Here is a 23,977-nt window from a genome sequence, read left to right as displayed (position 1 = left end):
TTATATTGTGATAGCATGACTCAGCCCATGACTAACTCAGGCTTAATAATGACTGGAAAACTGCTTTATTGCCCAATAAATTGGAAAATAAATATAACAAGCATGAAAAGAGCAGGGTTGCTGTGGGAAGCCAATAAGAAGAGCGGTTTGTGATTATGGTTTTTTTTTTTGTTGTTGTTTTTTGTTTTTTTTTTTGTTCTGGTGGTTCTCTCTCTCCGCCCATGCACTCCGGCTGCCTTACTCCACATTGTGGGTGAGTCATGGGATGCATGCAGGTTCTGCTGGCCTTGTTTGACCGTAGGGGTCATGTGAGGTGAGGGGTGACACGGGGTCAAGGGCGGAGGTGGAGTTTTGGTTCCAATGACTCCATGCTTATAAAATATACATAGCAAACGTGGAGATAAACCGGGAGAAGACAACAGTGCTTGACTGTGTACTGCTACAAAGCGCAAACACATACACACCCAAATGTAGACTCGCCAAAATTGGAACCACCTAGAGTGTGTGTGTGTGTGTGTGTATCCTCAGAAATTTGTTTAGAAAGGTTGTTGCATTCTATGAACTGGATTACTACTCAATAAGGTGATGCATGTCTGCATGGTTTGATCCGGGCTGCATTCACTGAGACGGGATTACAAAACAGGCGGGATTATAAAAGATTTGGGAACTCCGTTGACTCACAGCACACACATAGACAGGAGTAGAGATTAAGGAGTTCTTATCCCACCGTGACATCAGGTACCATGGTGTTAGGAGTGTATGAGTGTATGTGTGTGTGTGTATATGTGTGTGCGCTACTTGTAGGCGTTTGTCCGTTTAGTGTGGGAGTCTGTTTATGTGTGTGTATGTTCTAAGCCCCCTTGTGTGGTTTGCTAAGGAGTCTTCCAGACTAGCTGACCTAAGTGTTTCTGATTCATCAGTTCTGTGACTCAGTAAGAGAGAGAGGACTGGGATGGCATGGAGGAGGTTCATTGTGATGTCACTGGAGAATGCAGCGTTCTAACCCCGCCCCTTCACATGTTCTAGTCACCCCTTTGCTGGAGGCCCCGCCCCTTCACATGCACTCTGCTCATGCTCCTGTTTGTTCCTGTCAGGCTTTTCTGTGCTTTTAATGTTTAGACACTGTTCCTGGATTGCTCCCTCGCTCTTCGTCCGCTTCCCTGCCACGCTCGCTCTCTCTCTCTCTCTCTCTCTCTCTCTCTCTCTCTCTCTCTCTCTCTCTCTCTCTCTCTCTCTCTCACTCTCATGCTGTCAGCTTGCTGGCAGACTTCTGAGCCCTCGGGTGGCCCAGAGGCATCGATTGTAGTCTAGTTGCACAACTGTTGGTCAGACGGTTTTTTTCTGCCTTCACCAGCGCTGCTATTTGCGTCTCTTTTATATATTTTCCTAGCTTACAGCACTGAAAGAATGATTACACGTACACCTTTCTGAGAGACTGTGCTGCTAGTAAAAACCTGTTTGTGCAAGAAAACAAGACAGCCAAACAGAACATACAAAACAAATTGTTAGTCAAAAGTCAAGAACTAAGGAACAGCTAAATTTGAGTAAACAAGAATGCAAATTTGAATTAGTTTGAAACTAAACTAGAAAATTGTATTAGAAAGTAAACAAACAAGCAATTGGGTTTCCATTCATGTGAAATCAGAAATTGTCCATTAAATTCTCATCAGGACACAGTAGAACGACAGATTTCTAGAACAGCTGAACACTCTGTCTTTGTCCACATTTTATAACAGCCACTGACAAATACGTATACATTAGCAAACCTCTATGTGCTTAAACAGAATAACAGGCCACAATGGTCTTTGTTCACACGGGCAGCGGCCATGCACTGCAAATGTGTCATGATCAGAATTACCCTTCGCCACCCATGCGTTTAAGCGTCCTACACTGCCACCTGGTGGCTACTGTGGACACTGCGTGGCACTCGTGTCTCTGGGTTTAAGGTTGGAAAAGGGGTCCCCACTTCCAGTGTTTTTTAAATACACAGCTGAATGTTTGCGCTGCTTTAAAGCACACTCATCTGGTAGTGATAGGGCCCTTGGGAGTTAAACAAGATATCAGACAAAGTGTTTAAAACTCTAAGTTTCACAGTACAAGGGTCCAGCTTGAAGATTCACAAAGCATAATTTCTTCGTTCAGTAGGTAAGTAAAAAGCGTGAAACATATCAACATTGATTTGGCCAGTTGTCCACTTTTGCCATTAGGGTCCAGGAGGGCTAGTGCAGTTCACACTTACACACCGGGCGCTTCAAAACCGCGCGACTGTGATTGGTCAAGGCCCTTTGATTAATGCAGCTTCTCCAACCCTGCTCTCTGTTTCTCGCCTTCTGCAGCTCCCCCTGCTTAAGGGAGACAAATTAAAGTTAAATTAAAATGAAATTAAATTCTCACTTTATTAAGCACATCTGTTTCATAGGCTCACTTATAGGTGTACGTTCGAAGGCTGAAGCACATCCGTTGCTACGCACAGTTTGGTCAACCTTTTTGTTTCTGACCACAGGGCCACGTGTGTGTGTGTAAAAATAATTATAGCTAAATAAAATAAACAATAACAATGAAATAAAATATTCCTGACTTAGTTATTTTTAAATATTAAATAGATTTGCAGAGACAAGAGGATGAACCCTGAAACGATTTCATATAGACCTTTTGTCTGATGGCTTATTTATTTATTTGCGGCCAGGATACATTCATATGCTAATTATGCATCATGACCCTAATATTTCCTAAATAAAATAAATAAAAACCTCTTTTACGTAGAACACAAGACTTTACTTAGAACACAAGACTTTTTTTAAACTGTGAAGAAGCATCAGATTGACCAGATTTCTTCCCCACAGTAATTGTTTTCAATATTATTACCCACAAAGCCTTCTGCATCGTCTCAGGCGTTTACTGGGGAACACCGGTGTGGTCGAAGTGAAAGTATGGCAGAGAGTGATCCCATACCCCTCCTTTATCCCGTAACAGACATGAGATCATTATCCTCTTTCAGGCCTGTGGTCCTATATGTCCCCCCCTCGCTTTCAAAATAAGAGTCATAATTGGACTGAATTATTCAGGGGGTGAAATTGAGCAGTTCTAGGGTTTCAAGGGCTTATTGTTCTTGGATAATGTCTCTCAGTGGCCACAGAAAAAAGTGAACTCCAAATGCTCGTTACCATTCATTGGTTGGCCAAGGATTGGCCAGGGTATGGTTCACTTGTACACATACACACATACACACACACACACACAGGTTCATGCATGGCATCATCTTCCTTAAACACACACACACACACTCCCCCCCCCCCCCCACACACACACTTGATTGCAGGGCTACTGAAGAGCACCATGCAGAAACAGCTCATCATTTCTGAGAATGACGGTAACCTGTGAATTTATTTTCTTGGTTTCATCAAGTTTTTTTTTAGCTCTTTTAACCTACTATTTTGTTTTTTTATGTGTGATGATTGTGATTATGATTGTGCTCTGATGTGAGTATATATGGTTACCATTTAACTAAAGCATTCGTGTGAAAAGCTTTTTAGTCCATAAGTGTAAAATAAAAACAATTCTTTCATTTGTTGTTGTTGTTTCATGCTTTGTTGTTTATTAATTGTAGCATGATGTATAACAGCATGAATTGCATATATAAATGACTGAACCCAAATAACTGAACTATCTGCAGCTTAACAGATGGCCTGACTGTGTTATCTGTGTATATATGAGTGTGATTGTGTGTGTGTGTGTGTGTGTGTGTGTGTATGTATGTATGCATGTATGTGTACATGTACATATGTATGTATGAAGTGCCGGTGTGTATGCGCCTAGCGTAAACATTCAGTGACTAACCCGCATAATTATGCCCATCGGTTTGTGAACGTGTATATGTTATGAAGCATGACCAAAAGAGAGACTGTCTTTGCCCTTTGACCCTTTGACTGCCCATTGACCCTTTGGCTGCTGCCCCCACACAACTGCAGGTGTATGTGGAGTATTCGCTATAGCTCACGTTGTGCCTTCTGACAATCACATGCTTGTAATGACCTCCACAGAACACTCAGGTCTGGTTACAGTGGACACAAAAGAATATAACTGTATGTCCGAGTTGCAATTGGCCAACTGCGAAATTCTCACAAAAATACTACAAGTAAAAATAAATATTTACGATCTCCTAAAATGTTCATGCATAACTTGTCATACAACTTGATAATAAATGTAAACATATAAGCGTCTTTTTGCTGAATGTCTGGCCACTAAAATGTGGGTTTTATTTTGTTTTTGCAGTCGGCCTTGAAGTGGATGATGGTAGGTTACAGATTTTTTGAAATTGTCCGTGTTCCAGAAGGTTACTGTCTCCTTATTCGTGACATTCATTTTTAAAATGTGAAGGGGAGCTCAGCATTTGCTCCGTGGAGACGAACGGCGGACGAACGCAGGAGGCCAGAACGAGAAGAGAGCGGGAGGCCAGAACCGAGAGAAGGGGAGCTCCGTCCACCGGGAGGCCGCCGAAGAGATCCCAGGAGGGGAGGGAGCGCTTCCGCCGCGCAGGCGGGGAGCAGAAGGGAAGAGAGAGGGATGGAAAGAGGACAGGAAGGGAGGAGCGCGCAGAGGGGGCGGCGAAAGAGAATAAGAACAGTGAGAACGAGAGGACCAAGAAACTGCGTGGAAAAGAGGAGCGCGGGGGGGGGGAGGCGGGAAAAGAAGCTGAGGAGGCGATGAAAAAGAAGCGCCTGAGCGGAGAGGAGGCGCATGAGGCGGTCAGGAAGACGAGTGACAAAGAGCTCAAACAAGCGAAGGAACATGAGCAAGAGAAAAGCATGAAGCCAGCAGAGACGACGTGAGCTATCAAATACATACGAATAAATAACACGGCCACTGCTCAGTGCATGCCGCCGTACAAGGTGTATGAGTCGCCGCATGAATGTAACACATTTCACGGATCACGTCATCACGCCTGTGAATATGCCTGACCCAGACAGGCAGGTTTGCCTGACACGCCTCGATTTCATAGTAGTTGCAATTACGCAGTTTGAAAGTTTGTTGCTTTTTTAGGTCCGAGTTCGAGATATGTTCTTCGGGGGAGGAAGAGGAGGCGAAGGATGTGGAGGTCGTGTTGGGCTCTCTGAGTCCTGAGGAGCTGGAGAAGCTGAAAGAGGCGGTGGATGACAGAAAGAAATTAATCGGTACACTGAGAGGGAAACCCTGGCCCATGAGCAAGAAACTCGTCACGCTCAGGTAACACCACACGCGCGCACGCGCACACACACACACACACACACACACACACAAGAAACTGCTCGTGTCCAGGTTAACACGTTTGTAATTAATGTGTTTTGGAATCACCAAATGATCATGCATGTATAATTTTAGCAATTCATATACCAGCTCAGATTTGATCTGTGATTATATAAGTCTCCCAGCCTGACCATCACAACTGGACATTTAAAAGAACATCATTACATCATTAATAGCATTTTTATTTACTCATTCACCATGAGAATAAGGGAACTAGTACATTCTAATACATTTGCTCTCTTACTCAGAAGTCTTCTGTAACAGTTTGTGAAAACAGCATTATGAACTCAAATGACCTAAAAAGAAAAGTAAATTAAAAGGTTGAAATATCTTTTTTTTTTTTTTTTATCCATATGCATGAAGACTTCATTATTAGTCTTCAGTTGCATTTTGATTACCTGAACCTGGGCATGCATCTGTTCCAAGCAGACATTCTGTGATAAATGTGATAAGCAGATATCTGTACTGATTGGTTGATTGATTGGTTGGTTGGCTGGTTGATTGGTTGGCAGGTTGGTTGATTCATTCATTCATTAACTTTATTATCCTCCACAGTACAAAAAACCCAAAACACAGTACTTAATTTAATAGTAAATATCTTTGCAGGGAAATCAGCCAAAAAAAAAAAAAAAACAAACTTGTGTAATGCACTTTTCTAAAGTCTGACACCACACACCTGCATATATTTGTGCACATGAAGTTGGCCTCACTGTATATCACATGCACCCAGTAACACATATTGTACTACAGCAGATATTCACGCCCAGTTATAATTTGCTCTAATTTCTGCTGTGTTTGTTAGTTACAGAAGTCAGGGGCACTTCACTTTTCACCCCACTCATTAAGCTGGTGGTTAAAACAGAGACTCCTATTAAGGATACTGTAAATATCGTTATTTTCATTTCTCACAACATTGTAAATATTCCTCGTCTGCTGGTTGACGTGAAATTGCATCCATATCAGTGTGATTGTGAATGAGTTATTGAACAAATGAAAACGTGAGAAAGATGCAGTGTATACATTTTAGAGTTAACATTGATTTCATCCAAAGTCTTGCATGTGAACTCTTTTGATTCCATATCTCTCTCTCTCTCTCTCTCTCTCTCTCACACACACACACACACACGCCCGCACAATGTTATTAAAATCTGTTTTGCGGTGCCCCATAATGAGGTCAAAATAAGGCAAAGGAAAATACCTTTTCACCGTATTACACTAATAGACTAATCATGATTTTTCACATTGGCCCTCTCTGTACATGGTACAGAAACTGTGTATAATTTTAAATGACCATTAATCATGTTTTTATTAATGATAATGGCCAGTTATTTACCATGTTTTGAAAGCATTTACATTGCCTTCCGTGGGCTTCTGACTACGGGTGTAACTTTGCTGGGGGCAAAAATGTGGACGGATGTTGTACTCAATTCAATTGCCCGTCAAATTCACGTTCCCTTTAGGAGATCAAGTAGTAATGACACAAGCATGTTGTCAAATGATTATGGAATAAATGAAGGCAACATTCCAAGGAAACACTTTGCCCAGATGAAACAGAAATCCCTTCTCCTAAATTTTCAAAAAGAGGCGGGGATAAAATCCTCTCGTTTCAGAAAGTGGCGGGGAGACGTCGCCAACGTCCCCTGCGTAAATTACTCCTCTGCTTTTGGCAAATACATACAGCGCTAATGCATGTTTAAAATATGGAACCGACTTCATTATGGGTTTGTAAGCAAAACGTACATGTCCGTGCTACCCCGAAACATAATTTTATGTTTATAATCATTCACTCTAATGCTGAAAAGAAAAGTGAAACATCTGAGGCTGTAGACTGCAGTCTTTCTTCCTATATAACTTAAATATTTATTTGATGTAAATAATATAATGGCTAGCTAGCAGTGTTTACAGCTAGAGAACAGAGAACAGAGAGATGGAGCCAGAACCAAAACCCAAAAACCAAAAGGAACTGTCATCGCAACAAGCAGGCAGATGGGTACATATTAGACAAATCTATGATCAAAGCACAAAAACGTCAAAAAAGGATTGAGAAACAGAGAGTAGCATGTAGCACGGAGCAGTGACGCGCAGACGAACGGCGGGTCTATGCAGTCTGGGTCAGGCAGACAAACTCCTCAGTGTGTCGCAGGTAGAGGAAAACCCCAAGCTGAGCCTTTCATGCAGCAACTTTAGTGACGTGGGAACAGTGAGATGTGGGGCCATCTAGAAAACTCTAGGCAGAGGTTCCTGTGTAGTTGGTCCTAAGATTTCTTATATGTGGCTAAATCAGACATATTAAGGCAAACGGTTTTCAGGCAGTTGCATTCATGTCTGAGTAACGCCTGGAGCGTTAGCATAAATGGTTGTGCCGACAGCCGAGTACCATCGTTTAAAATCTTCAGATCGAATTCAAATTTTTATGAGACAAAGAGCAATATGTTTGTAATGAATCAAATAGTTACATTTACTGCTATAGTTGAGAGGAACCTTTTATAGGTTTTGGGGGTTACTTGTATCATTGACGAGCAGACAGTCTTCTTATCAGTTTCATCATTCAGAAATAAGAATGCCTTTTAAATTAAAACTCTTGAGTTTGAATGCTCATGTAAATGCTCCTCAATATGGTTCAGTGCATATGATGGTGGTGACAAAAAAATACTGACTGGTGTGTTGGTGTATTTTTTTGGTTTTTGGTTGATGTGTCAGTTGAGGTAGTTGTCGCCATAAAGAGATGAAAACCAACCCATGAACCTCTCTTAATGCAGACAAACGTGATTTAGCAATTGGCAGCTGCAAGATCCTAAAAGCACAAACAGATGAGTGTAGATGGATGTTTTAACGTGCTGACGTGATTTTAGGAAACATAAAACGCTTGTCTGTTGTGCTGTCACAACTGCATTTTCAGACTCAAATTGGTTTGAAAAATGGACTATGAATCCCAACCATTTAGCATATTACACCCAACATGCTTGCCTCCATGACCCCGGACCATGACCCCGGACCATGACCCCGGACCATGACTCTGGACCATGACATGGATCATGACCCTGGACTCTGTCAGTTGGGCTTTGGTGATTCCTTCTCTCCATGTCTAAGGGAGTCACAGGAGTTTGTGGAGAAGTCTGAGGGTGCTTTGGGGAAAGGCAGAGGGAGGAAGCTGTATGCCTACAAGGTTACGCTGAGGAAGGTGAGTGGCACATGACCCAAAAACAAACAGATTGTCAGTAGCAGTGGCAAACCTTACCATTTTGGCATCTGTTTATTCACTTATTTGTTTGATTGTAAGCTACAAGTATTCTGTGTGTTTCACAATGTGTTTCATAGCATGGATGACAATTTAGCATTGTGCTGTAAGGATGTAGTTTTTTTTTAGAACTTGATAAACAAAATAACTATTTTAAAACCGTGATATGGCATGATGTATAATATTACTTTGTCTAACAGAAATGGAAGAAATTTCAGAGAGACTTTGAGAACTTCAAGACAGCCTGCATTCCATGGGAAATGAAGATTAAAGAAATCGAAAGTGTGTTCAATTTTGCATTTTCTATGCTCTCCTGCTGTCTGATTTAAGGTTCTGGAAAATCATTTGATGATTATTTTGTTTCTATAGTTTTTGAATTACATCCAGTAGACAGAAATTGATAGCTTCAGCTGTTTGATTATATATATTCTATGGTTTTCCACATGTTCAAAATGTTTGTTAGGTCATTTTGGTTCATCCGTGGCCTCCTACTTCATCTTTCTGAGATGGATGTATGGCATCAACATGATCCTCTTTGGTTTGACCTTTGGCCTTGTCATGGTTCCTGAGGTGAGAGACAACTTAGACCGAACATATTTCATATAAAACTTTGCTCTTAGCCTCAAACTCTTTCATCATTGTCCTTTATTTCTGACTAAAAATTTGAGAAGAAATTTGAATTAAAAAAATATGATTTTCATCTTTGATTTGATTAATGCATTTTTCAATACTTATTTATTTTATACATATTTTGCTTTCTTTTTATTGATTTTGTTGGATAGGTTTGCCAGACCTGTCACAACAGGCCACATGGCAAGTGTATAAACAGATACAACTGGTTATTTCATATTAATACTAGAACTTAGAAAGTTTTCTCTAGCATGAAAATGTAAAACATTACAAAAACACAATTCTTTCATATTTCTGAGACCTGTACCATGGTGTGTGGGAGTCGAAGAAAGCACAATTAGCTGTGTTGTCATTAGATGGGAAGGAAGGCGTGGCCACAATTAGCCATGTTCTCCTTGGATGGGAAGGAAGGCGTGGCCCCCATCCTTTTAAAAAGTTGGCGTTTAATGCTCTTCTCCAAGTACGTTCACGGTTCATAAAGATTAATTGCCTGATATATGTACTGCAGGAGACATGCTAGCTCAGACCCTTCATGGGCAGTTGCATTCATGTCTGAGTAACGCCTGGAGCGTTAGCATAAATGGTTGTGCCGACAGCCGAGTACCATCGTTTAAAATCTTCAGATCGAATTCAAATTTTTATGAGACAAAGAGCAATATGTTTGTAATGAATCAAATAGTTGCATTTACTGCTATAGTTGAGAGGAACCTTTTATAGGTTTTGGGGGTTACTTGTATCATTGACGAGCAGACAGTCTTCTTATCAGTTTCATCATTCAGAAATAAGAATGCCTTTTAAATTAAAACTCTTGAGTTTGAATGCTCATTTAAATGCTCCTCAATATGGTTCAGTGCATATGATGGTGGTGACAAAAAATACTGACTGGTGTGTTGGTGTATTTTTTTGGTTTTTGGATGGGAAGGAAGGCGTGGCCCCCGTCCTTTTAAAAAGTTGGCGTTTAATGCTCTTCTCCAAGTACGTTCACGGTTCATAAAGATTAATTGCCTGATATATGTACTGCAGGAGACGTTAACAGACGTGTGATGGAGAGACCTAGATAGCAGGTGGAAGCTGGATGGTCAGGAGAAGACTGTGTCAAGTGACAGTGGCTGTCTCTCTGCAGGCACTGATGGGACGGCCATATGGCAGCATTCCCAGGAAGACGGTCCCCAGAGATGAAGAAGCGAGTGCCATGAACTTTGCCATATTGTGGGACTTTGGGGTAAGCGGACTAATGGTTTGTTTACTCTGCGCCTCTAGCAGTCGATACTTTGGTTCACAATTGTATGATTCGTTTGTAAATACCAAAATAATGTCACATCTTTTAAAGTCGATAATCAGACATCTCGCACAGTGCATTCCTGCTCTTCGTATTGCTGTTTTCTTTTCACCGGTTTAAGGGATGGTGTGATGTACGGTGACGTGCAGCCTCCTGAGTGCGATCTTAACCTTACACCGTTGCATATTTTCCAACTTGCAGGGCTATGCGAAGTATTCGGTCCTTTTCTACGGCTACTACAACAACCAGCGAACCATCGGCTGGCTCAAGTACCGCATGCCCCTCTCCTACTTCCTGGTCGGGGTGGGCATGGCCGCTTATAGTTACATGGTGGTGATTAGGACGTGAGTCAGATCCCCACCTCCCGCCATGTCATTTAGTCATGCTTTTGTCTTCATCACAGCTGGGCCTTACTGAATAAATGCCAAATATATGGAGGGTGGAGTAGGTATACGTATACTGATATTTATCAATGCATATACTGATATTCATCAATGCATATACTGATATTCATCAATGCATATACTGATATTTATCAATACATATACTGATATTTATCAATGCATATACTGAAATTCATGAATACATATACTGATATTCATGAATACATATACTGATATTCATGAATACATATACTGAAATTCATGAATACATATACTGATATTTATCAATACATATACTGATATTTATCAATGCATATACTGACATTTATCAATGCATATACTGACATTTATCAATGCATATACTGACATTTATTAAAACATATACTGATATTTATCAATGCATATACTGATATTTATTAAAACATACTGATATTTATCAATGCTTATACTGATATTTATCAATGCATATACTGACATTTATTAAAACAGATACTGATATTTATCAATACATATACTGATATTTATCAATGCATATACTGACATGTATTAAAACATATACTGATATTTATCAATGCATATACTGAAATTCATGAATACATATACTGATATTTATCAATGCATATACTGAAATTCATGAATACATATACTGATATTTATCAATGCATATACTGAAATTTATATATGCATATACTGATATTTATTAAAACGTATACTGATACTTATCAATGCATATACTGATATTCATGAATACATATACTGATATTTAGCAGTACATATACTGAAATTTATATACGCATATACTGATATTTATTAAAACGTATACTGATACTTATCAATGCATATACTGATATTTATCAGTACATGCGCTGATAAATATATAAGTTGCTATGGATAAAATTGCCTCTCGAGGGCTGTAAATGTAAACATATGTAGTGATGAAGAATGCCTGTTGGTGAACTGCACTAGAGCAGAGGTCTCCAGCAAAGTAACTGATGAACAATTTTCCTGCGCCTGATCCAGCGCAGCAAGACCTCCAGAAGCGTGTGAAAACCCGGCGATACTCTGCTGGCTGGCTGGTCTCCAGTTTGCAGGGATAGGAACTAGCACCAAACAACATGTGACGAGAATATCTCTGCATTTTGTCTGTAGTAAAATTCAAGGCAGACAGCATTACCTGAGGTTTGATTTGCTTCCCCCCACCCGCCGATGTCAAACGTTTTCTGTAGCATGGCGCGGAACGCCAGTGAAGATGGAGGAGGAGATGACACCAGCTTTAATTTCAGCTGGAAAATATTCACCAGTTGGGATTACCTCATTGGGAACGTGGAGACGGCAGACAACAAGTTCGCCTCTATCACAACTAGCTTTAAAGTGTGTATGTGTGTGTGTGTGTGTGTGTATTCCTGCTGTGTTGTTATTTATACTGTGCGCAGCATGCATGTGAAGTTATGACTGTGTGCGTGTAGTGTGTGCCCTAAAATATATCATAATGCATATAGTATGTGAGGGTGAGGCATGCGTAAGAGGTTATGTGTGCTTGAGTGTGTGTGTTTAATCTTCATTTCAAATGTTTTTCTTCACCAGGAGGCCATTGTAGAGGAGCAGGAGAGCAGAAAAGATGATAACATCCACCTGACACGATTCCTCCGCGTCTTAGCCAACTTCCTGGTTCTGTGTTGTCTGGCAGGAAGTGGGTATCTGATCTACTTCGTGGTGCGCCGGTCCCAGAAGTTTGCCCTAGAAGGGCTGGATAACTACGGCTGGTGGGAGAGAAACGAAGCAAGTGTCCTGTGTGTTTATTGGTCCAGCAGCTGCTATGGATAATGAAAACACCTGAAGCTTAAGTCCGAACCCACGTGTCTTCCAGGTGAACATGGTGATGTCTCTCTTGGGCATGTTTTGTCCCATGCTCTTCGACGTGATCAGCACGCTGGAGAACTATCATCCCCGCATCGCGCTGCGCTGGCAGCTGGGTCGCATCTTCGCCCTCTTCCTGGGGAACCTCTACACCTTCATCATTGCCCTCATGGACCAGATCAACCTTAAGGTGAACACACCAGCGTAAGCACCACCAATGAACTACAATGACGTTTCTAAATACGCACCCCTGTTTGCTTCATGGAAAGCCCTTCTCAGCCTTCCCCAGTAATACCGCACATTTCCAGACTCGCTGAGGTGCCTGTTCCCTTTCGTCTTATGACGTGTTTGTCGCCTCGATTCCGAAATGTTCTGCCCGCATGATCCGAATGGTCACACAGTTTCCATTAGTTTTCCTCCTTGTGTGTCGCCATAGTTGCTTCAAGTACTATATCGAGCTCCTGATTAAAATATCTCTCGTTCTGTTTCGGCTGCTAGATCTGCTTTCTCTGTGTTCTCATTCAACTTTTGCCCCTGTGCATTTTGTGTGAAATTATTGGGACCGTAACACCCTGTTATTGCCAGCTATATTTTGTAACCACATTTGCATATTAGCTATTATATAACCAGTTGTTCATCCTGGGTGTTTGAAACAATGGTCTGTCCCATTCATTGACAATTCGCACCCTCTGTTTCCAGACCTCGAGGGTATTCTTGTTAAATATCTTTCTCCATAATTGATAATGAGCAAATCATGAAGAGAAATCAGTGACGTAACTGCCCCATTCACATTTGCATATTAACAAGGAACGGGATACAGGTTGCCACAGCAACACTGTTGAATCCTGCTGTCGAGCACCTGCAGGGCGAGAAGGCGCATGCGCACTTGTGTTTTGTTGATTTTGCAGTAGTATGCAGCCATATTCTAGCTCAGAGACGGTCTGAATAACATGCAACTGACTTAGGCAACATTTGTTAGCTGGTTGACTTTTTGACAAGGAGGCCACAGAGAAGGTGCGTTATTGTCACCTCGTCCAAGGCCCTGATGTGTTCGACAGAATCACCTCAAGGGTGCATTTTGGCGTCCCTGTAATTTGTGATTCACACTATGGCCTGTCAGAGCAGGTTTGAGTCGAGGTTTATAATCAAGTTAATGACTCAAAGATGGTCAGTCTTCTGCAAGACGGCGAGGTGGGTTACGGTCCAGCTCTGAATTATTTTTTCACGTTGTGTGAAAGATTACATGTATATATGTTTTTATTGATATGGTTTTGTGTGTGTGTGTTACTGGTCTTTCCCAGTGTTCAAATTACAGGCTTTTTCACAAGTTAGTTCTAACCTCACAATCTGATTGTTTGGAAAAGTGCTCTGCCTGGCCTGTTGGATCTAATATATGCAGCTGTGGTGTTATTCATGATAACACTCTCCCTCTCATCTTCTGTTTTCTTTTTTTTTTTTTTATAGGAAAGAGCAAACTAGCTATAGAAAAACTACTTCCTTGTGTAACTCAAAGGTTGAAACAGAAGTCAGTTAAGCTGTCTAAAGGTTTGGCGTGTACCTGAGAATGGAGCTGTTTTGTTTGTTCGTTTGTTGCTTGGTGTCTCTAGAGGGCTGAAGAGGAGATAGTGAAGTTCAATATGACGATATGGCAGGCCAGCCTATATAACGGGACCACACCAGAGAACTCGACGGCTCCTCCTATCACAGTGCACCCTGCTGATGTGCCCAGGGGCCCCTGCTGGGAGACCATGGTGGGACAGGTACTCATGCCAGGGGCCCCTGCTGGGAGACCAACAAGCACGGCAATCCAAGGATGAATTATTCACTGTTCACTTCATTTCCGACATAAGTTTTAGTTCACCCCTTCATAAACTAGTAACGAATTAATTTACTTGACAACTTATAATTTCCAGTAATTACTGTAAAAAAACGCTTTATTTAAAAGTAGAATAACACAATTGCAAAACATTTAAAATGATCAGTTGCTTATCTTTTGAGGATCAAGTGAATCAGTAATAAAGCATAAAAATGAACCTGTCTGCAAGCAGTCTGGCCAACACTGTCCTTTATGAGCGCAACCACCAGAGAAACCCTCAACCTCTCCTCCATGTCTCACATCACCTCTCCTCCACCTCTTCTCCATGTCTCACATCACCTCTCCTCCATCTCTCACATCACCTCTCCTCCACCTCTCCTCCACCTCTTCTCCATGTCTCACATCACCTCTCCTCCACCTCTCACATCACCTCTCCTCCACCTCTCCTCCACCTCTCACATCACCTCTCCTCCACCTCTCACATCACCTCTCCTCCACCTCTCACATCACCTCTCCTCCACCCCTCCCCCACCTCTCCTCCACCTCTCACATCACCTCTCCTCCACATTACCCATGCCTGGTGCGGACACCCACCGAGGTCTCCCTCACCACCACAGGAGTTTGTGCGCCTGATCATATCCGACACCATGACGACCTACATCACGCTGCTGATCGGTGACTTCCTGCGGGCCGTGCTGGTGCGCTTCCTCAACTACTGCTGGTGCTGGGACCTGGAGTACAGCTTCGTGAGTGGCCCCGCCCACTTCAGACGGAGCAAAGTCAACGCAACTCCTCGGTCAGATGTGGGACACAAGGGCATTGTACATTTAAGATTAGGATTAAGATTAAGATAATTTGATTTAGTTGTGTATGTTAAATATAGCACTCAGTGCAGGTGAATTGCATGACAATCCAACATGACAGTAATTTTCTGTAACCAGTTTAGGTAACTCAGTACAGTTTTTTCGTGATCTGTACTGGAGCTCTTTTAATTGGGAGAGGCAGTTCCCACTGACACATATCTGTGGATGTGCATTGAAATTATAGTAATCGAAATTCATCAAGTTTTATTTTCTTGCTTCCATATTAGCCCTCATATTCGGAGTTCGATGTGAGTGGGAACGTACTTGGCCTCATATTCAACCAGGGAATGATCTGGTAGGATGGAATTCCATTCCAGAAATCCAGAACTTCATTTAGTAAAAACCTTTCCAAATGATTTAATCTATTTGTGCATTGCTGGTTTTAACATTATTTCACCTGTTCTGTGTGTCATTATGTCTGTGTGCATATATGTGTGTGTGTGTGTGTGCGCACGTGTGTGAGCGTGTTCGTTTGTGTGTGTGTGCGTGTGTGTGTGCATGTGTGTATGTGTGTGTGTGTGTGCGCACGTGTGTGAGCGTGTTTGTGTGTCTGTGTGTGTGCGCGCGCACGTGTGTGAGCGTGTTCGTTTGTGTGTGTGTGTGCGTATGTGTGTGAGCGTGTGTGTGTGTGTGTGCGCACGTGTGAACATGTTCGTTTGTGTGTGTGTGTGTGTGCGCGCACGTGTGTGAGCGTGTTCGTTTGTGTGTGTGTGTGTGTGTGTGTGTGTGCGCGTGTGTTTGTGTGTGTGTGTGCGCGCACGTGTGAGCGTGTTTGTGTGTGTGTGTGCGCGCACGTGTGTGAGCATGTTCATTTGTGTGTGTGTGTGTGTGTGTGTGTGTGTGTGTGTGTGTGTGTGTGTGTGTGTGTGTGTGTGTGTGTGTGTGCTCTCTCTTCCAGGATGGGAGCATTCTACGCGCCCTGCCTGCCCGCTCTAAACGTCCTGCGCCTGCATGTGTCCATGTACCTTCAGTGCTGGGCTGTCATGTGCTGTGATGTCCCTCAGGAGCGCGTCTTCAAGGCCTCCGGCTCCAACAACTTCTACATGGCCATGCTACTGGTCATTCTCTTCCTCTCCACACTGCCGGCCATCTACACCGTCGTGTCCATCCCGCCTTCCTTTGACTGCGGGCCGTTCAGGTATCGGGAGCTCGGCCCTACTTCCCCCAGAAGCACTTCAGGAGAGCCGTGGCTTTCCGATTGACATCTCATTTGTCTGGTGGTGACGACCTTTGTGCTGGGTATTCGTGTGCTTCTGGGTGTTCTAGTGAATAGAACAGCGGGTCAGGTTGTGGGTGGAACGAAATCGTATGGCACTTAAACCTCAGAACAATTTCTCAAATGTAAAACCAACAACAGCAATAGATGTTGGTCAGGTACAGGTTTCTTATAATCTAGATTTGTTGTTGTTTTGAAGCGAAAAAACAATGGTGTTGGAACCTTTCAAAAGAAACAGACAACATATGGAAGTCTTCATTTTAACCAGTAGAGGGCGACATAAGAAAAGCTAAATAATCTCATCCCCCCCCACCCCAAAAAACTCAATTTTTATTCATGCCAATTTGTTGTTGTAACGAATCTGCTGGCCCGAGTGCCGATGAGCGTGGAGCAGGACGCACAGACTCCCTCGATAAGGTGAAACATTTATTAAGGAAAGACAAACAACACTGGTGGCACTCATACACAATATTAACGAAAGACACGACTTCCATAATTAAAATAACACTTAACAATGACTAAATGTGTTTTACATATAACAGCAGAATAACAACGACCAACACCATGCACACACTAGCTGAGATTTAAATAGACGCGACATTAAACCCCGCGCGGGTGCGCGCAATCACAAAAGGCCACAAACAAGGTGAACCCCGCTGCACGCGGCAGGCCGTACCACGTGACTCGTGGGGCGGGGCGGGGCGGGGCGGGGCGGGGGTGTCCCGTGACAGTTGTCCAATGTCGGAACAACTTCCCTTTATTTAAAGAACAGTTTTATAGGTGAAATAACCATTACTAGTGATTAACCAACAACAACAACAACAAAAGGCTAAGTGGAAAATCATTTAGATAATTTAACTAATGACTCTATAGTGACAGCTTCCTCCGACCCGGTCCTTTTTGCTGTAGTGGGAAAAGCCGCATGTTCGATGTCATCCAGGAGACCCTGGAGACAGACTTCCCGGCCTGGTTTGGAAAAGTGTTCAGCTACGTCTCCAACCCGGGGCTGGTCCTTCCTTTTCTACTGCTTATGGTGTGGGTATCAGTCTGGGGACTCCTCCTCCACCCATTCATCATAAATACATGTTCTCAGTAAGCAGGAATGGAAGAGCAGAAGAAATGTGTCTTCTGTTGTTTCAGTCTTGCTATATATTACCTGAACTCCACGTCAAAGACGTACAAGCAGGTCAATCTGGAACTGAAAAAGAAACTCCAGACCGTAAGTTGAAAGCTTGAGATGGATCTGTGGTATTGAGTGGTGTGTGTGTGAATTGTGAGAGACTGTGTGGTGTGTGTGAATTGTGAGAAATTTTGTGGCATCAGTGCAGAAGAGCCAAAACACTCCACAAACTTGATTCACTTGATAAGTAGTTGATATTGAGCATGGAAAACACTACACTGCAGTGGTGTGGTACTAAAGAACTGGATTTGGAAAGCTGTGAGGGATTACAGCTGTATTTTGATCACACTCATAAAAACGCTGCCTGTGGCCGTAATTCTCCACTCAACAGCAAAGTGAGGAGAATAAGAAGAAGAACAAGCTGGCAGCGGAGCAGGCCAAGAACACGGCCGCTGCAGAGGCACAGACCAGGCAGAGCGGCGGCAGTGCATCGCGGAAAGGTGAGCGCATGGGTCGCTGGAAGCAGTTGGGCAGAGTCTGCACCGTGTCAGGAAGCAGCTGGGCAGATGAACTTTTATCTTCTCTCTCTCCCTCTCCCTCTCCCTCTCCCTCTCTCTCTCTCTCTCTCTCCCTCTCTCTCTCGCGCCCTCTTTCTCTCTCTCTCTCTCTCTCTCACTCCCTCTCTCTCTCTCTCTCTCGCTCCCTCTCTCTCTCTCTCTCTCTCTCTCGCGCCCTCTTTCACTCTCCCTCTCTCCCTCTCTCTCTCTCTCTCTCTCTCTCTCTCTCCCTCTCTCTCTCTCTCTCTCTCTCTCTCTCCCTCTTTTCAGAGAGAGACAGCAGCAAGAACAGCAGACAAAATTGTGGCCACATTTCTCCTGCAGTACAGGTTGGCTCCAGCACCAAAAGCTCTGCGGCCTCAAGTTCTCAGACCCCTCCTTCCATCAGACCCCCGGTAACCCAAACCCATCCCACATCTGGATCACTACCGGGACAACCCCGGCAACCATCGTCTAGGAAACAGCATGCACCATCCAGGGGGAGCTGAGCTGATATTGGTACTGACATGGTAGTGGGTGCTGCACATGTGTGAGTCTATCGGACACAATAGTGCCTGGTTCTTCGGGGCCATTTTTGGACACAGATTAAACCTAATTCTTGGATTAACCCACAAAGTAAGTGGCAGTGCCACATAGAGAATGCCACTTTTCATTAATACCCTTAGAAGTACACAAACACACCATAGGAAGCGCAGACCAGCGTTATCTGTCTGCCCTGTTAATGCTATGATGTGATGTTTGGAGAGTTCAGTCATGAACTATGAGGTCATTGGGTTTGATTCCATCTGATAATGTCATGGCACTGAATCCAAGCCCTGAAAAACGCACTTACGCCCAGGCTGCTTTAGAGCCCTGTGACTGGTGTCAGTAAGCACATGAAAAAAATCTGCCTGCTTAATAAAATAATATCACTATTGTGGCTGAAACTACCATTACTACTACTATTAATAACTGAACTTTGAGATAGTTACTATACAATTTGTAACTAAAGCCCATTGTAGGACCAACACAGAGAGTATTTTATCCATCCAGCTGGAGAGGAAATGTTTATTCAAGGCCTCTCAAGACTTGAGTGTTTATTTGCTCGCAGTAATGAAGGTCTGAAGTCCCATGGCTTTTGATAGGACTAGGCTGACTGGACTGTTATCTTCGCGAAAGAGAATGACCTCTCTAGTTACACAACGTCAAGAGGGTGGGGGTTGGTGGTGGTGTGGCACTAATAAACATGTCTTCCATTAACAGCATAAGGGAGATAAAATGTCTGATAGCTCAAGTGGGGCAATGATTTCTGGATGGGCTGCTCTTGGTTTTGGAATTCTGCCACTTTTCCAAATCATATGTGCATCATAATATTACTTTGTGTAAAAAATATTTATATAATTATTTAGTTAATTCCCCTCAATTTTATCAGCGAAATACATTATACATTAGTCGAAATACAATGGTCATTTTTAGGTGCACATTTTTGGTCTTCAGTAGTAGGTTCAGTAGTTTTTGCAGTAGTAGTTTTACAGAGGGTGGTTCTGGCATGGCTTGAAGATGCTCAGCTGCCTAACTTTCAGTACTGCCTGTTCACTTCTATTCCAACTGACGTTTACTGATCCCACAGGACTGACAGTGACAGACTGAGGTCATCGCTTACTTCTACAACACGTCTCAGTGTCTTCGCATTATTAGACGGGTTCTTCAAATTGAGCCGGTTAAAAAGTTTATTTTCTTGAAAAATACCACCTTCATTTTTAGGGACAGAGGTGATTGTAAACCATTCAATCTTTGTAAATGTCCCACATGAATTTTGCATTTTTCAGTCATCCAGAAATGAAAAATTGAAGTGATGTGTTCTTGTCCTATGTCTTATCTGTAAGAAGAAACCTCACAGGCTCAGAGTAGAAATGCCAGTGCTATATTACAGTAAAGCAGGACAATACGTCTCACTGAAGTATTTTTAATTCGGGTCAGCACTTTTTTTTTTTTTTTTCCATGTTACTGTTACAACAGTAGAGGAGATACTACAGAGCATCTTTATGAAGTCATCATAAAGATGTTCATTTTTACCAGCAGAGTCACTTGGCAAGCTGCGTCATACCATTAGCATTATTTCACCTTGATAAACCCAAAAAACCCAACATCAACAACAAACAAACGTTGAGCTGCAGAGTCTGTTGTCATAGTATGTTATGCCATTTCATGCACAAAGTGTCATGACGCATCGTAACGTCACCATTACTCTGTCGCTTGACGTAGTTGTCAAGTGTCGTGTCAAGTTGACAAAATTGGCTTTTGTGACGTCTAACGCTGGTTGGAATGTGCATTCATAAATGTTTATGTATGTTTACATCAGTTGTCATGAAGGGCTCATATGTGTGCCATGTAGCCTTCTTAACAGTATCCTCCAGTAAAGTGTTACCAAAATTCCGGTAAAGTGTTAGCAAGATTCCTGAGAATACCCTTGAAGAATTCTGCAGTAGGAATGCTATGCATTAAGAAATACGAATCTAAGAAACCTCCACTGCCATTGTTTTCCCAGTCTTCAGATTCACATGGCTGGAGCCTCACATGCACAGTGCTGTTTCCAGACATTGGGCTACGTTCCCAAATCTATTCTCTGCTCTGTGGGCATACGCTGTCCTGCTGACGGATCCTTTTCCACACTGCCACAGATTTTCTAGAAAAGATATGTGAGGTTCACTAATCATCTAGGGGGGCCTTACGCTACACTTAGGTATGGCATTGGATACTATTACTACAACGCACCGTCTCTCAAAGCCTAGAAAGGACCGATCATAACAAGAGTCTACACCTATTAGGTCGCGTCCAGAACTCTAATTAAATCCACACACACCTGTCAACAGCTCTGCATTAATTTCATGCACTTGATATTTATTCATTGGAGACTTGATGCATACATTTCATTAACATTGCAGGCACTCATGCAAAATGCATTGGTGAATATCATTAACTATTAATGTAAGACATTTGAGATTTTTGTTTATTTATCCATTTAGGTAAGACGTGAGTAACTGGAAGATGCCAGTCTCCCTGTTTCGGGTATCACAGTCAACTAAGCAAGTGATTTCCTAGCAAAACAAATTATTATACTATATAGAAACTGCGCATACAGAAATTTTAAGTTGCTACTGAGTCCTTGACAGATATGAATATCATCTCTTCACCTGAAGAAATTTATGCATTTCATCTGATCAAAGGGGCAGTGTGTGTAAATTGCCCTTGTAAGCAGACATTCAAGCTGTTAGTCTGTAGTTCTCATGTTATCACATGTTACTGTAGTACTATGTAGAAGATTAATTTAGCACAGTTAATGACAGTGAGTCTCACTTCATGATTGAATGCCAGCGGGTCTCACTTCAAGATAGGATGTCAGCGAGTCTCATGTCATTATGGAACAGGTTCCAGAAATGTGCTGTAATGATGATTTTCTGGATTCGATCAGTGTTGCCATGAAGGGTGCAATGGATCTATTGGTGTTAGTGCCAAAAATGGAGTAATGTACATGATAAATTGCAGTGTAACTGGTTTAACTGTCCAAACATAAGAAAACAAATGAGGATATTACTACTCTATGTAGGGGACAGGAAGTAAATTTCTCTCTAACTAAGACTACCCTTAAGTGGAGACTTTGGACTGTAGCTTGTCCAAGGTCATCGTAAAATGCAGTGAAAACTGCTATGAAATTACCAGGTCAGATCATTTCATAAGCAAGGCAAGGCCCATTTTAATGTATTGAACCTTTGAAAGCCAACAGCAATTCAAAGTGCTTAACAAAACCAAATAGAAACAATGAAGGAAAAAAATTAAACCATAAAACCTTTTACATCATAAGATATATAATTTCAGAAAGGCTTTTTTTTTGGGGGGGGGGGGGGGGGTGTTGACAAAGAGTTAAAATAAAATGTTAAAAAATATGAATGACTAACCAAATTAAGAATTAAAATAAATGCGAAAATGAAAAATAAAAGTAAAAATGTAAAGTGTCAAGAGAAAAAGATGAAAAACACAGAATATGTTACAAATGAAAAGAAATGGAAACGCACCGAGAAAAACAATAACATAATCCCTATAGGGCAACTCTGACATCACCGGGAAGATCGATGTAGCATCTGGCAGCATAACGACCAAAGGTTGCGTCACCTTGTTTGGTTCTGATCGCAGGCATTACTAGCTGAATGATTCCTAGTGATCTGAGAGGCCTTTTGGTTTTACTGGGAATCAGTAGCTGGATGTAAATGTTTAATTGTTGTCTTGGGAAGGTCAGTGCAAAGACCATTACAGTAGTCCAGCCTGATGGAGACTTGGGTATGATTTGGGTCCCAAGGTTCAGCATGGACATGACATTTGTAAACTTTGACATATTCTCAAAATGGAGAAAGGCTGATTTTCCTATTGATCTGACGTGACTGCTGATACGGGCACTGGTGTCAAGGCTCACCTCAAATATTTGCTCTTTACTGCCAGATATGATGGCTTTTTTAGTTATAGTTATGCTTTAAATGATTTGGCCTAGTAAAGGCATTTGGAGTTGAACAGGAGAGGTCTACACATAGATCCCTGTGGGACACCACAGAACTAGCATGCAGTTACATAATAGTAAATGTAACTGCAATTAATCAAAGTAATTGAATTGTTAAATTACTTTAGTAACTTTTGGTAATTCATTTTTCCATAAATCTGAGTGATCAAAAATTGTTATTGAAGTAAAACTCCTAAAATTAAATTAATGAAATGCTTCAGGCCATTGTCAGGTAGAGTTGATTATTTGTTGTTTTCTGAAAGTGCTTTTATCCAAATATGGTCTGAAAGAAGCCAGCAGAGAACAGACAGTCCCCAGTGAAGGAGTGGGATATCAGAGGAAGACAAGCTTTCAAAGGAACACAGCCATGATTCTAGGAAGAGGGCGGATTTAATGGCCCCACACATTGTGGGTGGGTGTCCAGTTCCTGCTAAATTATTCAGAGGGGCAGGTTATGTCCACATGTGTTCAGCTAATTAAAGAAATGTACACAAATCAGACAATCCATACATAGGTCAAAAACAAGTCAAAAAAGTAATAGATTGCTCATTTTCATGCTTCAATTACAAATAGTATTACTCTTTCGGTCCTAAAAGGTTCATTAACCCTGTGATGTGATGTATGTTTATTATTAGTGAAAGGACTAAAAGTCTCTGGGGTGCCTGTTTTTAGGTCACATTATTTTGGCGACCTATTTTACATCTCGTATATCTTGCTTTACAAGTCAGACCCAAGCATATCTGAATCAAACCTGACCTTAGTGTGAAGAGGTAGCTATAGAATCTGCATTCTTTGCTGCCCAGCTAGGTATGGCATGTTGGGCTACCTGCCAAAAAGGTTGCTATCATTTGTCATAGTTGTTGATTTTCACCTTTTGTCTCTCACTCTAGGTTTTTCTACTTTATAAACTCCTAAGGGAATTTTCTCACCATACCTGCTACTGTACTATTAAAAAGAAGATCTTCACATCTTAAATATAGCCACAGACCAAATCTTAAATTTTTTAAAGCTCTTTTCATTTTCAAGTTGTGTTCGCAAGCCACGTAAACCTCCACCAACGATGTATTTTCTTTTTTCGAACGTGGAAATTCTTAGCAATTCTTTAATTACAACAAAATTCTAAAATTGTTATTAAAATAATTCCAGTGACCTGCTGTTTTGACTTCTCCTGATGTAGATATGTCCAGTGTCAACTAAAAGAAACAGG

At 41.9% G+C, this 23,977-nt stretch overlaps 1 protein-coding gene across 3 annotated transcripts; it reads left to right on the top strand.

The window, feature by feature from the left end:
- The first annotated feature begins 4,691 nt into the window (after positions 1-4,691).
- On the top strand, positions 4,692-23,754 carry tmc1 (transmembrane channel-like 1). Of its 3 annotated transcripts, none has more exons than XM_027030348.2 (19): positions 4,692-4,825; positions 5,041-5,223; positions 8,374-8,464; positions 8,722-8,803; positions 8,985-9,091; positions 10,275-10,373; positions 10,632-10,774; positions 12,040-12,184; positions 12,398-12,592; positions 12,681-12,860; positions 14,278-14,430; positions 15,104-15,232; positions 15,577-15,644; positions 16,248-16,487; positions 17,475-17,600; positions 17,706-17,784; positions 18,077-18,185; positions 18,513-18,637; positions 23,661-23,754. In XM_027030348.2, exons 1-19 carry the CDS (start codon positions 4,704-4,706, stop codon positions 23,742-23,744), a joined length of 2,460 nt encoding a protein of 819 aa, XP_026886149.2. In that variant the 5' UTR covers positions 4,692-4,703; the 3' UTR covers positions 23,745-23,754. The 3 variants fall into 3 exon arrangements, with proteins under 3 accessions (XP_026886149.2, XP_026886150.2, XP_026886148.2); XM_027030349.2 differs by lacking the exon at positions 23,661-23,754 and adding an exon at positions 19,852-22,088; XM_027030347.2 differs by lacking the exon at positions 23,661-23,754 and having other exon boundaries at positions 18,513-22,088.
- The last annotated feature ends 223 nt before the right edge of the window (positions 23,755-23,977 follow it).

The sequence above is a fragment of the Electrophorus electricus genome, chromosome 5 (assembly GCF_013358815.1).
Source record: "Electrophorus electricus isolate fEleEle1 chromosome 5, fEleEle1.pri, whole genome shotgun sequence".
In the NCBI taxonomy this organism is placed as follows: Eukaryota; Metazoa; Chordata; class Actinopteri; order Gymnotiformes; family Gymnotidae; genus Electrophorus; species Electrophorus electricus.
Note: the sequence above shows the minus strand (reverse complement) of the source record. Positions and strands in the feature narration are given on the sequence as shown.

Excerpts from the sequence above, each read along its gene's own strand:
- tmc1 (XM_027030347.2), top strand. The coding sequence starts at position 4,704 with ATGAAAAAGAAGCGCCTGAGCGGAGAGGAGGCGCATGAGGCGGTCAGG. Across the intron at positions 5,224-8,373 it reads AAGAAACTCGTCACGCTCAG|GGAGTCACAGGAGTTTGTGG; the intron begins GTAACACCACAC and ends TCCATGTCTAAG. Across the intron at positions 16,488-17,474 it reads TTTGACTGCGGGCCGTTCAG|TGGGAAAAGCCGCATGTTCG; the intron begins GTATCGGGAGCT and ends TTTTTGCTGTAG.